The 15575-nt window shown below is 34.4% G+C and overlaps 2 protein-coding genes across 3 annotated transcripts in view; one reads left to right on the forward strand and one right to left on the reverse strand.

Annotated features, from left to right (window-relative positions):
• Positions 1-15575, forward strand: part of LOC106085135 (nuclear pore complex protein DDB_G0274915) — a 422983-nt gene that overhangs the window by 77227 nt on the left and 330181 nt on the right. The window lies entirely within an intron of this gene.
• Positions 1071-2327, reverse strand: LOC131997173 (uncharacterized). The gene is made up of 2 exons (XM_059367675.1): positions 1243-2327; positions 1071-1134 (listed from the first exon to the last, which is right to left on the reverse strand). Exon 1 carries the CDS (start codon positions 2303-2305, stop codon positions 1265-1267), a length of 1041 nt encoding a protein of 346 aa, XP_059223658.1. The 5' UTR covers positions 2306-2327; the 3' UTR covers positions 1071-1134; positions 1243-1264.

The following is a 15575-nucleotide window of genomic DNA, read 5'->3' on the forward strand; positions in this document are numbered from 1 at the left end:
ACGGACGGAAGGACGGACGGAAGGACGGACGGAAGGAAGGACGGACGGAAGGACGGACGGAAGGACGGACGGAAGGACGGATGGAAGGACGGACGGAAGGACGGAAGGACGGACGGAAGGACGGACGGAAGGACGGACGGAAGGACGGACGGAAGGACGGACAGAAGGTCTGACCTACCCAATTAAGGTTGCCTTGGTGTACCTAAGTTCTAAAATTCAAGGCTCTAGCTCAATTTACAAAGAAAGTACCGAATAGTACCAACGGTGGGAGGCCACGGTAGCGCAGAGGTCCGCCTATGACGCTGAACTCCTGGGTTCGAATCCTAGCGAGATCGTCTGAAAAAACGGTTTATCAGTGGTTTTCCCCCCCTAATGCTGGCAACATTTGTGAGCTACTATGCCATGTAAACTTTTCTCCAAAATGGTGTAGCACTGCGGCAGGCCGTTCGGACTCGGCTATAAAAAAGGAGGCCCCTTATCATTTAGCTTAAACTTGAATTGGTTTGTGCTCATTGATATGTGAGAAGTTTGCCTCTGTTCCTTAGTGGAATGTTCATGGGCAAAATTTGCAATTTGCGTTTTTGCAGTACCAAGCATACTTTTTCTGCCACTTCCCGTACAATTTTTTTCATTACGGGACTCTTAGACTGGCAGGCGAACAAATGGACATATTTCCATATTTTTTTGAAAAATTTTTTTTCAATGTTTTATTTCTAAAATTTTTTTTTCAATATTTTATTTCTAAAAAATTTTTTTCAAAATTTTATTTCTAAAAATATTTTTTGAAAATTTTATTTCTCTAGAAATTTTTTTCAAAATTTTATTTATCTAGAAAATTCTTTTAAAATTTTATTTCTTTAGCAACTTTTTTCAAAACTTTTCTTCTATGAAAATTTGTTCAAAATTTCTCTAAAAAATGTTTCCAAAATTTTATTTCTTTAGAAAATTTTTTTAAAATTTTATTTCTTTGACAAATTTTTTCAAATTTTTACTTCCCTGAAAATTTTTTCAAAATTTTACTTGTAATTTTGTTGTATTGTATCGGCTATAGGTCCATTAAAACACAAATATTTAAGGTTTTTTTCTTTTATTTTTCTCCAATATTTCGGTAGACTCCGTCTACCATTTTCAAGGCTAGTTGTATTTAAATAAAAAAACAGAAAAACACAAATTTTAGTAAAAACGAATCACACAATAAAAACAGAAAAACAATAATTTTTAAGAAACTTTAATTCCTATTACATTTAATGAGTTGTTACACGAACTATTGTCTGTTGGCAACTAAATGTTCTCTTCTGCTGTGCTTGTTGACTGTGTGGCGGTATACCTTCGCGCAGCTTTCTATATCTTTCTTGAAATTCATTCTCTCGTCAGGCGGTAAGTCGATGATATGCAACATCTCGAGAGTGAATCTTCGTCTGTAATTGTTCTCTTGAGCTAAGATGTCCACATCGTTGAGGTTTGGCTTATGACCAGTCAATGCACAGTGGGCTGCTAGTGCAGTTTTCTGCTCGATTGGTCTATTATTGGCTTTTTGGTCAGATTTATGTGCAGATAACCTAGTTTTCAATTTCGTCATGGTAGTGCCAATATATGCCATCGGGCATATATTGGACTTGTCGCCGTTACATCTAATTTTATATACCACGTTTGACTTCTCCTCATTTTTAATTTTACATTTTGTCTTGCTGAATAATTCATTCACAGTTTTGCCTGTTTTTAATGCGAGATGGTATTTGTCCTTGTCGTATAGATTTGATTTGCCAAATCTTTCGGAGAATCCTTGTATGTATGTTAGCGATTTATAAATTTTTCCTTTTGTAGGCTGCTCTCCGTCTATGATTTTTCCAAGACGTTCCTTGGCCTTGCCTAATAGTGAATTAATTGTCCAATTAGGGAAGTCGTTGGCTCTAAGAATTGCCTTTATTTTCCTCTCATTGTCAGGATGAAAGTCTGGATCACTAATGCTAAATACTCTTCTTATAAAATTCGTTGCTGTGTTTGTTATTACTCTCTTGTGGTGTTTAGAGTAAAAATTGATTAATCTTCCGGAAGCCGTCGATTTCTGATACCAATCTATTTTTAGCTGGTTGCCATGTCTATAAACTACCGAGTCCAAATAAGGTAGTTTGCCATCATATTCTTCTTCCTTCGTAAATTGGATGTAGTTGTTGAAGGAGTTCAGAGTCTTCAGCGTCTCTGCCACGTCTGATTTCTTCAAAATCGCGAAAATGTCGTCTACATATTTTGTCAATATCTTAGGTTTTCTTATTTTGTCAAATGTGTTATTGAGAAGTTCCTCCATTACGATGTCAGCAATAATGGGTGAAGCGGGTGATCCCATTGGCATTCCTCTAAGCTGTTCATACAACTTGTCATCGTATTTAAAATATCTGCTGTCCTTAATGCAGAATGTTAGAATTTCCTTGAAAATTTCCCTTGGAATATTGGTATATTTTTCAATCTCGTCCCATTTATTCTCAATTGTCTGGAGTGCTAAATTTATTGGAATACTTGGGAACAAGGACACCACGTCAAAAGATACTAAAACTTCGTCATTTTCTATGGTCATGTTCTTTATCTTAGCTTTAAAGTCCACTGCGTCTTTCACATTATATTTGGAATCCTTGGTGATATTTTTCAAAATATTCACTATGTACCTACATAGATGATAGGACGGCGCGTTTATTGATGAACATATTGGTCTCAACGGTGTACCTTCTTTATGGATCTTTGGGAGTCCATATATTCGAGGGGCCAATGCGGTCTTGCTGGTCAATTTATTCTTCTCCTGGATGCTGATAAGATTCAAGTTGTGAAGTTTATCCACCAATTTGTTGTTCCTTGTCTGTAGCCTAGATGTTGGGTCAATCTTTAAGCGCCTATACATACACATATCGTGTATTATTGCCTTCATTTTTTGCTCGTAGTCATCTTTGTACAAAGCCACTGTCTTTCCTCCCTTGTCTGCCGTTAAAATTAATAAATCCTCATTCTCCTTTAAATATTTTCTTGTTTGAGACACTGTGTCCACCACATATTTGTCTCTCATGCTCATCTTTGACTTTCGTAAGTGATCGTCTATCAATGTTGTAAGCTTGGTTCTTCCCATCTCCTGTTCCTCTCTATTCTCTATAGTTTGTACACACTCCTCTCCCTCTGCAATGACTTGCAAGAGTGGAAAGTTCTTGTTGGTGTGTGGGAGAGCGTGTTTCGGACCTAAAGAGAGAATCCATTGTACGTTCGTTGGTATCTCTCGCTCTGTTTTATTCACAAACCACACGTCGTTGCGTCTAATGTTGAGGGCCTTGTCTTGTCGTTGTGTGAGTGCCTGTAGTTTCTTTATGTGTGTTGTCTTGCTCTTGCTAACATTGCCCTTGTAGAGAGTAAGCTCACTGTCGAGGTATTGTAGGAAATCATCTTGAGTCAGTAGTTCTCCTAGCTTAGTCTTTGTATTCTCTACTTTCTCTTTAAAAGAGTGGATTTGCTTGTGTTTGTATTGTATTAGAAGTTTTAATACTTTCGTGTGAAAGTTGTGAATGTACCTGTGTAATGTTTTCTCAATATTTGGCGGGATTTTCTTGGTTTTGTGTGTTTGGAAGATGTTGTTAGTGTGTTTGGTTGCATTGATTATGAAGTTTGGTATGATGCCTGTTCTCTTACATTTTATAAATAAATATAAATAAATAAAAGAAAAAAACCTTAAATATTTGTGTTTTAATGGACCTATAGCCGATACAATACAACAAAATTACAAGAATTTTAAACCAGGTCAACAATACCCTAACAGAAAATTTTACTTCTATGAAAATTTTTTCCAGATTTTTTTTAATTTTGTCTCTACAAAAAATTTTTGGAAAAAATATTCATGCAGAAAATTTTATTAAAAAAAAAAAAAATTTTTTAATCCTTGTACGTTTTCCTCCCACTGTGCCAGTCTCTCAAGAGCAGCTGCTGCGTGTACTTTATGCACCGGCTGAGTCCCACTGCCTAAGTTTTGCTAAAACTACCACAATTTGGTTTAAAATTAATTTAAAACTTTAAAATTACGTCAAAACTTTTTTTCTATAAAAAATTTTTTTCCATATTTTATTTTTAAATTTTTTTTTTCAAAATTTTATTCCTAAAAAATTTTTTTCAAAATTTTATTTTCAAAAATATTTTTTCAAAATTTTATTTCTAAAAAATTATTTTCAAAATTTTATTTCTAAAAAATTTTTTCAAAATTTTATTTCTAAAAAATTTTTTCAAAATTTTATTTCTAAAATTTTTTTTTTTAAATTTTTATTCTCTAAAAAATTTTTTTAAAAAATGTATTCCTCAAAAAAAAATTTCAAAATTTTACTTCTATAAAAATTTTTTCAAAATTTAATTTCTCTAAAAATTTTTTCGAAAATTTTATTTCTTTAGCAAATTTTTTTTAAAATTTTACTTCTATGAAAATTTTTTCCAAATTTTTTTCCAGATTTTGTTTTTAATTTTGTCTCTACAAAAAAAAATATTTGGAAAAATTATTCATGCAGAAAATTTTATTAAAAAAAAAACATTTTTGTTAATCCTTATACAGTTTCCCCCCACTGTGCCAGTCTCTCAAGAGCAGCTGCTGCATGTACTTTATGCACCGGCTGAGTCCCACTGCGTAAGTTTTGCTAAAACTACCACAATTTGGTCGTATTTTCATGAATTCTTCTCCCTCAAGTACTCGGCACAAGTTAAAGTTGATCCGCCGCAGTGGGTGTTACTTTTGCCATGGAACCTTTTTGCCATTTTAACCATAATGAAGTGAAAAATGTCAGTACTTGGAAGATTAAGTGCACAACTAAGAAAAACTAAAAAAAAACAGGGTAAATTTTAATTTTCATAAAATCGTGTTGCATAAAGCCAAAACAAGGATATTGAGGAATTGAGATCAAGGACACTATAAAGAAAGTAGGGCAATAAAAACTTTTCTGAAGAACAAACTTGGCAAAACATTTTTGAATGCAGGTAAGGAATGAAAGAAATTAACCATAGGGACGGAAAAAGGTGCCATTGGGTAACAAAAAGGAAGAAATTTAAAAATAAAAGTTTTATGAGGTTTTTATTAGCTCTCAATTTTGAGTAAGGGGGAGGGCGGACCCTCATATAGTCATATAGTTCCCTAAAAATAAAAATTTGGTATCCAAATTTCGGATGGGGTACCTAGGGGGGCTGCCCCACCCTAAAACCTACCAAACATATATTTAGACCAATCACAATAATATGGGACTCAAATGAAAGGTATTTAGGATAAGAAAACGTATCTGATATCCAATTTGTCGGACCGAGTGCTAGGGGGACCCCCCCAAGCCCCATAACACTCCTAAATCGGACATATTTACCGACCATGGCAATATGGGACTCAAATGAGAGGTATTTGCGAGTAGAATACTGTTGCTTAATAAAATATTTTGACGGATTTTTTCTTGACTATTAAATTTTTAATATTCCTGGTTTATTTGTTTACCCACATTAATTTGAATCTTAGCACATAACAGTCGGTGTTGCCGCCTTTCACAGTCTCATTTGGGTTTAAGATAACACCCTTTACCCGCCAACTCTCGCCCATCATCATTCAGAGTAACACATTTTCATTATATATTCATGAGTATATTCCTCCCACCCCCTGTTTCAGTCTGAATGATGTGTAAGGCCTGATTATGTTAAGGTTAAATAAAATGTGCCATGGTTGAATTCGAAATCATTCTGGGTTATTATCCACATCATTAACCCATACTCAACCCTTTTTAGCAACGCAACAACATTATGAAAGATCATACTCAAGTGACTTGCCACAGTCACATTTGTAAAAAGGACTATGAAGAAGGATTTATGCATGCAGGCAGCTTAAATGAACGCATGAACAAGAGCGGCAACAACAACAGCAACCACCAAAGCTTATCCTTTTTGCAGCTTTTGTTAGTCTGGAGTCATGTTACGCTAAAATATGACACTTTGTATTGTGTGCATTCATATCTGTAGCGTAACATTTTAATTCTAGAGTTTATGGCATACATTTGCCTTTATTATGGAAATTATTCCACAGCTTTAGCATGCATTTCAAATTAATGACATTTTAATTATCCAAAACTGCTCACATGAATATGCAGACATTTACATGGGACCAGAGAGAGAGTGAGAGAGAGAGCGAAAGACTCACTGTGAGATGCGAGAGGTAAGCAAGTGATTAGAGTATACATGTGCTAAGTATAGGTCTGTTTACTTACTTTTCCAAAAAAAAAAATTGCAGGAGAGCAAGAACAGCGTTTGCTCTCTTTTGGTATTTAATTGATTTAGACACCTAGCATTGCCAGCCTTGCTTTGAAAATCTGAAAAATGTGTTTCCCATAAAACTTCCTATGTATGAAGATATATCTCCTGATTATCCTCGGTTAAATTAGTCTCGCTCTTTTTTAGCAAGAAATAAGCGCTGGGTTCTTTAAAAATCAATTAGCATCTTTTATTTACATATTTACAAATTTCGATAAGTATTGATCGCTCTGGATGTCCTACAAAAAAAAATTACGAAATACCAAAATTCAACCTTCAACCTTTAAAGTCAAGCACTTGATTTTTTCGCACTTATAAATCATATTTCTAATTTAAAATTTTAGGCATTGCTATAAAATTTCCCAAAACAAACAAAATTTTCTTTATACAAATAAATTTTAACCCGATTTTGTATGAAGAATAAATTGATGATCTACCTCCATAAATGTACCTATGTAGCAACTGTTAAAAAAATGCATTTATTTCCCAGAAAAAACTTCCTGTTGTTTCTTCCCTGCCTTTATCATAGTTCCGCCTTTACTTACTCTCTTTTTCCCTCCCACATTGTGCTATGTAAAATAAACACCCAAATAAAAAAAAAAAAAACTTTTCAAATGCTCCATTTATATTCCCCAAGAGAGTTACTTATTCATTTCCTAGACACCTCCCACCCACCCTTTCAAACCCTTTATCAAACTCTCTTTCGCTCTTTCTCTCTCTCTCTCTGATCATCTTTCCTACATAGTAAACTGACACCAAGATCCAAGGCATTTCAGTTTATCGGGCATTCTTCAATTATTCGGACGTTCGTATTAAGCAGTGCATAAAATATTATGAAAAACCCAGATTTAATAACTAAATTCACAAGAAAATAGTGTTAAAATGTGTATTAATCATTAAAGATCAATGTGAAAGTGTTTTTATTTATTAATATTCTAAGAAAATCTAAAAAAGCGTTTTTCGTGGAGTGTTCTTCTTGCAATGCATTTTTTTCTTTTTGCGCTATTGCTAGTGTGTGTTAGTGTTGTTGTGTTTTTAGCTGTTTAAAGTTGTTGCTGCGCAGTCACAGCGTTGGTGAGTCTCGTGAGTTCAAAATAATAGAGTTAAAAAGAGTTGTTTATGTCACCATAGCACAGTTGGTGTTTCATTGCACTGCTATAGTGGTGAGAAGTTTAAGCTCGCCATAAGCATGCCTTGTGGTGAAATGTAATGAGAGGAGAGTTCAATTTGATATGGTGGATTTTGTTGGTTCGTGAAATCAATGAGCCAAGACTCGCCACTATGTTGTGTTATACACATATATCTGGCATTGTAAAATACAATTATCGGTCGGTATCGATTCAATATCGGTTCTAAAAATCAATAATATCGGTTTAAAATATCAAAGAGATTGTGCAAAGTCTTCTAATATGGAGAAGTGGTAAGTTTTTAATTTAACTAATTTAAGTGGTAAGTGTTTAATTTAATTTAATTTATGAAAAAAAAAAACAAATCAAAATGTACTAAGTTTAGCCGGGCGGAATCTTGGGAACGCACCATATGTACTTTACGCACAAGATTTCAACCAAAAATTTAAGCTTCTTTGGCCGAAAAGACTGATCTGATAACTTGATAAAGCTTCCATACAAACCGTTCTTCCGATTAAAAAATGGCCAATTTATTAAATGATTTCGCAGAAGTCTGGTCGCTCTGAGATCGATTGTCTACATCAAACTATGTTTAGATATAAGTGATATTTATACCAATATCCCGATCAAGGATTTGGATAGTGACCTGTGCTTGGCCACTTAAAATTTATGTCAAGTATGGTTCCGATTGCGATATGCCCTTAATGTATACCGATCTCCCGATTTAAGAACATAGATGAATTAAAGCCGCATTTACTGTCCGATTTTCTGAAATTTGGCACCAAGAGTTGCGTTATTCCCGTTATATTAAGAAACCATTTCATCTTATATTTTTGGGTGGTTTCATACAAATTTTGTTTTTAAAGAAAAAATCATCAATTCTTTTCAAAAAAAATTGTGTAAATTTTTTTAAGCATATTTATTTTTAAACAAAAATTTTCTAGCAAAAATTTTATTAGAATTTTAACTTACAAAAAATGTTGGAGACCTTTTTTAAAAAGATTTGGTAAAAATATTATTTTTCGGCACAATATTAAGTCTGTTCGCTTACTTTTCCAGTAAAAATTTGCAGAAGAATAAGAAGTAAAGTTAGTCTCTTTTGCTATTAATTTGAACTAAACAGTTGGTTTTCATAAAACAGCTGTTCGATGTTCTACTGCAGTAGAAATTTGCAAGCTCTCAATTACCTAACTCTCAAAAAATAACTTATCCTCACGCACTCTCCAACTCTCTTGTGCACATTTCCACAAATTTTTGAGTACACGGACACACTTATTATTAAATTATCCTTTTTAAGGGAAATGCGTTTTTTTTTTATAGGAGATCCGTAATCTCCTATCAAAAAAAAACATCTTACCAAATACCAAAATTCAAATTAAAGTCAAGCACTTAATTCTTTCGCACTTATAAACCTTTACTAGCATAAGGCATTGCTATAAAACATCCCAAGACACGATTTTGTACATGATGTGGCAACTACTAAAAGAGAGCATTTACTTCCAAAAAAAAAATCCTGTTTTCCTTTCCTGCCTTTATCATAGATCCGCCTTCACTTACTCTTTTTACTCACATGGTGCAATATAAAATAAACACCAATTAATTTAAGTGTCTCTCTCTTCAAATGCTCCATTTTTATTCCCCTAGCCTCATTAATTTCCTAGACCCCCCCTTAAATCTCTTTATCAAACACTATTTCCCTCTCTTTCTCTCTCTCTCTTCTCTCTGACCATCTTTACAACATTGCAAATTGACACCAAGATCCAAATCATTTCAGTTTATCGGACATTCTTCATTTATTCGGACGCTCGTTTAAGCAGTGCGTAAAATATTATGAAAAACCCAGATTTAATAACTAAATTCACAAGAAAATAGTGTTAAAATGTGTATTAATCATGAAAGATCATTGTGAAAGTGTTTTTATTTGTTAATATTCTAAGAAAATCTAAAAAAAGCGTTTTTCATGCAGTGTTCTTTTTGCAATGCATTTTTTTTCATTGCGGTATTGCTAGTGTGTGTTAGTGTTGTTGTGTTTTTAGCTGTTTAAAGTTGTTGCTGCGCAGCCACAGCGTTGGTGAGTCTCATGAGAACAACATAATAGAGTAAAAGTGTCGTTTATGTCACCATAGCATAGTTGGTGTTTCATTGCACTGCTATAGTGGTGAGAAGTTTAAGCTAGCTATAAGCATGCCTTGTGGTGAAATGTAATGAGAGGAGAGTTCAATTTGATATGGTGGATTTTGTTGGTTCGTGAAATCAATGAGCCAAGACTCACCACTATGTTGTGTTATACACATATATCTGTTATTGTAAAATGCAATTATCGGTTCGGTATCGGTTCAATATCGGTTCTAAAAATCAATAATATCGGTTTAAAATATCAAAAAGATTGTGCAAAGTCTTATAATATGGAGAAGTCGTAAGTATTTAATTTAACTAAATATGAAAAAAAAAAAAAACAAATCAAAATGTACTAAGTTTAGCCGGGCGGAATCTTGGGAACGCACCATATGTACTTTACGCACAAAATTTCAACCAAAAATTTAAGCTAAAGCTCCCATATAGACCGTCCTTCCGATTAAAAAATGACCAATTTATTACATGATTTCGCTGAAGTCTGGTACAGTGAGTCGCGATTAGACCATCGATATTCGCTCTGAGATCGATTGTCTACATCGATCTATGTTTAGATATAAGTGATATTTATACCAATATTCCGATTAAGGATTTGGATAGTGACCTGTGCTTGGCCAGTTAAAATTTATGTCAAGTGTGGTTCCCATTGCGATATACCCTTCATGTATACGATTTAAGAACTTAGATGAATAAAAGCCGCATTTATTGTCCGATTTTGCTGAAATTTGGCACCAAGAGTTGCGTTATTCCCGTTATATTAAGAAACCATTTCATTTTATATTTTTGGGTAGTTTCATACAAATTTTGTTTTTAAAGAAAAAATCATCAATTCTTTTCAAAAAAAAATTGTGTAAAATTTTTTGAGCAAATATATTTTTAAACAAAATTTTTCTAGCAAAAATTTTATTAGAATTTTAACTTACAAAAAATGTGGTTGACCTTTTTTAAAAAGGTTTGGTAAAAATGTTATTTTTCGGCACAATATTAAGTCTGTTCGCTTACTTTTCCAGTAAAAATTTGCAGAAGAATAAGAAGTCTTGTTTGTCTCTTTTGCTATTAATTTGAACTAAACAGTTGGTTTTCATAAAACAGTTGTTCGATTTTGCAAATTTCTACTGCGAAAAAAACCTCCAGTAGAAATTTGGAAGCTATCAATTACCTAACTCTCAAAAAATAACATGTCCACACGCACTCGCCAACTCTCTTCTGCACATTTGCACAAATTTTTGAGTACACGGACACACTTATTATTAAATTATCCTTTTTAGAGGAAATACGTTCCGGATCTCCTATCAAAAAAAAAAAACTTCTTGCCAAATACCAAAATTCAAATTAAAGTCAAGCACTTATAAACCTTTACTAGCATAAGCCATTGCTATGAAACTTGCCAAGATACGATTTTGTAGATGATGTGGCAACTATTGAAAGAGTGCATTTACTTCCCCCCCCCACCCCCCTCCCCCCAAAAAAAAAAAAAAATGTTTTCCTATCCTACCTTTATTATAGATCCGCCTTCATTTACTCTTTTTTCCCACATTGTGCAATATAAAATAAACACCAATTAATTTAAGTGTCCCTCTCTTCAAATGCTCCATTTATATTCCCCAAGAGAGTTTCTTATGTCTCATTAATTTCCTAGACCCCTCCTTACAATCTCTATATCAAACACTTTTTCCCTCTATTTCTCTCTCTCTCTTTATCTGACCATCTTTACTACATTGCAAATTGACACGAAGATCCAAAGCATTTCAGTTTATCGGGCATTCTTCAATTATTCGGACGTTCGTATTAAGCAGTGCGTAAAATATTATGAAAACCGCAGATTAATTAACTAAATTCACAAGAAAATAGTGTTAAAAATGTGTATTAATCATTACAGATCAACGAGAAAGTGTTTTTATTTGTTAATATTCTAAGAAAATCTAAAAAAAGCGTTTTTTCATGCAGTGTTCTTTTTGCAATGCCTTGTTTTTTTCTTTTCATTGCGGTTTGGCTAGTGTGTGTTAGTGTTGTTGTGTTTTTAACTGTTTAAAGTTGTTGCTGCGCAGCAACATCTATGCGCCACAGCCTTGGTGAGTCTCGTGAGAATAATATAATAGAGTAAAAGTGTTGTTTATCTCACCATTGCACAGTTGGTGTTTCATTGCACTGCTATAGTGGTGAGAAGTTTAAGCTCACCATGCCTTGTGGTGAAAAGTAATGAGAGGAGTGTTTCAAATTGATCTGGTGGATTTTGTTGGTTCGTGAAATCAATGAAACTAAGCCATGTCTTTAACCTTTAGAGGTAGTTATTTTTCTGGCCTTGTAAATGGTGATTATCGGTTCGGTATCGGTTCGAAAAATCAATAATATCGGTTTCAAAAATTAAAGATATATAAACAAAGCCTTGTAATATGAAGAAGTAAGACGTGTTTAACTAAATATGAAAAAAGAATGTTTTTAATAATATTTGCAAGTAAGTGTTCCCTTTGCAATACATATACATTTCGCGCCCTTCCCTCAAAAACGATGTAAGCGACAAAATCCAAATTTTGCAGGAGACGATTTTTATTGAAAAACTTTTGATACATTTATGATTGACTATTAAAATTTAGTATTGGACCATTACTAAAGCATATGTACGAAAATTAAAAATTTATGTCGCCTACATACAATTTTTCGCAGGCACGATGGAAGGCTAGTTCTCTACAAATGGCGGTCGCTTAGATAATTTTCGCGGGAAGGGCTCGATATGTTTGTTTTTTTTTTGCATTCGTAGTGTGAGTTAGTGTTGTTGTATTTGTAACTGTTTAAAGTTTTTGGTGACACTCATGAAAAAATATAATAGAGAAAACAGTGTTGTCCATGTCACACATGTGGTATTTCACTATGCTGCTATGGTGGTGAGAAGCTTAAGCACACCATAAGCATGGGTTTTGGTGAAAAGTAATGAGAGGAGAGTTTCAATTTGATCTGGTGGATTTTGTTGGTTCGTGAAATCAATGAAACTAAGCCATGTCTTTAACCTTTAGAGGTAGTTATTTTTCTGGCCTTGTAAATGGTGATTATCGGTTCGGTATCGGTTCGAAAACTCAACTCTTTGCAATACTTATACATATCGAGCCCTTCCCTCAAAAACGATGTAAGCGACAAAATCCAAATTTTGCAGGAGACGATTTTTATTGAAAAACTTTTGATACATTTATGATTGACCATTAAAATTTAGTATTGGACGACTACTAAAGCATATGTACGAAAATTAAAAAATAATGTTTTTAATACTTGCTGTATAACGGGGTTTTACGTCGCCTACATACAATTTTTCGCGAGCACGTTGGAAGGCTAGTTCTCTACAAATGGCGGTCGGTTAGATCATTTTCGCGAGAAGGACTTGATATGTTTGTTTTGTTGCATTCCTAGTGTGAGTTAGTGTTGTTGAATTTTTAACTGTTTAAAGTTTTTGGTGACACTCATAAAAAAATATAATAGAGAAAACAGTGTTGTCCATGTCACACATTTGGTATTTCACTATGCTGCTATGGTGGTGAGAAGCTTTAGCACACCATAAGCATGTCTTGTGGTGAAAAGTAGTGAGAGGAGTGTTTTGTATTAGATGTGGTGAATTTTGTTGGTTGGTGAAATATATGGAACCTAAGCCAAGACTCACAACCAGTGTTGCCATTTTTGGTAGGTTCCTACCAAAATTGGTAGGTTTTTATTCTCTTGGTAGGTTGGTAGGCTGACTGACCTCAATTTTTGGTAGGTTTTTTAAACATTTAAATACCAATTTAATTACTGAATAAATCGCCGGTGATGACTTAAAAATTATTTTACTTCTTGTCGTATCTGTATTCGTTTAGAGTGTAGAATAAAACCATGAATGTCGATGGGTCAAATACTGTTACTAGGGATCTCACTGCAACAAATTTTAGGAAAAAGGGCGAAAGTTCTGATATTGACTGTAACTGGTATGAGTGTTAAGGGATCTCTTCCAAATTTCGTAAATTCTGGTTTAGAAATGCGGTTTTGAGCCTTCAATACTTTCAATCGTAAAACAGGGCTATATGGCAGTTGCATACAGATATGGTCCGACCGATCTTAGTTGTTGTGGGGTCCATGCAACTCGCTCTATCGGCGAAAATGGGTAGTGAAATCACATTTTTGGGCTCAACCCCTTAAACTGGGAGATCGATTCTTCCAAACACGGCACGGTTGACACTACGACCTTTATGAACTCAAGGTTTCGTATATAGAACATCTTTGAACTTTAAGCTGTAGAGTGATTTCAACAAACAGAAGGACGGACATGTATGAATGGACGGATCGTCTATCACAACCTATTTTATATACATTGTAGGGTTGAAAATGTATAAATTGGTTTGTTGCCAATGAAATGGCAAAATGGCCAACTTTTCGGTGACGGGTACAAAAACAATCACCCAATTCTTGGTTTGTAGAACATTTAGTAGGGTTTGGTCGGATTTGGTGCGATTTTTCTTAAATTTTTGGTAGAAAATAATATTCTTGGGTGGCAACACTGCTCACAACTACGTTTTGTTAGTTATTTTTTTTTTCTTTCACACTTATCACGGATATTGGAAGTCATTACAGAACCCTACGTGCAAAATTTCAACCAAATCGTATAACAATTGCGACTTCCAGGGGATTATGATGTTTAATCGGGATCTAGGTTTTAATGGGAGCTATATCAGGTTGTAGACCGATTTGTTATGAACTTCGTACAGTTATTGAAAATCGTAACAGATACCTACTTGCAAAATTTCAGGCAAATCAGAAAAAAATTGCGCATTCATGGGCTGAATATGTCAAATCCGGAAATCGGTTTTAATGAGAGCTACATCAGTTGATGTACCAATTTGTACTTTATTTGCCACGGTAGTTGAAACTCATAATAGAATACTAATTGGAAAATTTCAGCCAAATCGGAAGATAATTGTGGCTTTCAGGGGCTTAAGATCCCAAATCGGAAGCTAAATTTATATGGAAGCTGTATCCAAATCTGAACCTATATGGCCCTTTTGCAGTCCTCAATGATCAACATCAATAAGAAGTAAAATGCGAATTTTGCCCATGAAACTTTCCACTAAGGAACAGGGGCAAACTTCTCATATATCAATGAGTGCAGTCCGATTCAAGTTTTAGCTCAATGACAAGGGGCCTCCTTTTTCTTGCCGAGTCCAAACGCTGCCGCAGTGCGACACCTATTTGGGGAGAAGCTTTTACATGGCATAGTAACTCACAAATATCGCCAGCATTTGTAAGGGGGATAACCACCGCTGAAAATGTTCTGATGTTCACGCAGGGATATGAACCCTGGCGTTCGGCGTCATAGGCGGATATGTTAACCTCTGCGCCACGGTGGCCTCAATAAGAAGTATTTGTGCAAAATTTCCAGCGGAAATCTTTATTTGATCGACTTTTATGGTGATTTCTACAGACGCACGGACAGACCGATTAGAAACGTTCTCCCGATGTTACCTCCCAGCCTCCATGCCGAATTTGGTACAGTTCGTCAAATTTCTGATAAATAGCGGATTTTTAAACTAATTTTGACGAAATGTGATTTAAAGCTTTTTTACTTATTTTATATGGAATCCTCTTGTTCATACTCCTTACTCCTCTTAGAAAATTATTTAGGTAAAATTAACGTTTTATTGGCTAATTGTCAGTATATTTGTGTATCATATCAAAACAAATTGCCTGCTCATTTTCTCTTCATAAGACCCACGCATTAATCCTTTTTTTCAAAAAAAAGCAATTTAAATGTTCTCACGGTCTACCAAACCAGCAGTGTTGACCCATATAATCACAGATATGTGGGCACTAACTCATATTGCCCACACACACACACATACACTTTTAATCAGATAAAGGTTGTGCACACTGTGTCACAAAAAAAAAAAAAAAAATGAAAACACGAAAAGCCACCAACACCCTACAAACAACATTATACTCATTATCCAGCACAACATTCACTTGCCATCAAAAGCCTCGGCTTTGCTTTTGGTCACACACCTTCTACCCTAT

The sequence above is a fragment of the Stomoxys calcitrans genome, chromosome 4 (genome assembly GCF_963082655.1).
Source record: "Stomoxys calcitrans chromosome 4, idStoCalc2.1, whole genome shotgun sequence".
NCBI classification, from domain to species: Eukaryota; Metazoa; Arthropoda; class Insecta; order Diptera; family Muscidae; genus Stomoxys; species Stomoxys calcitrans.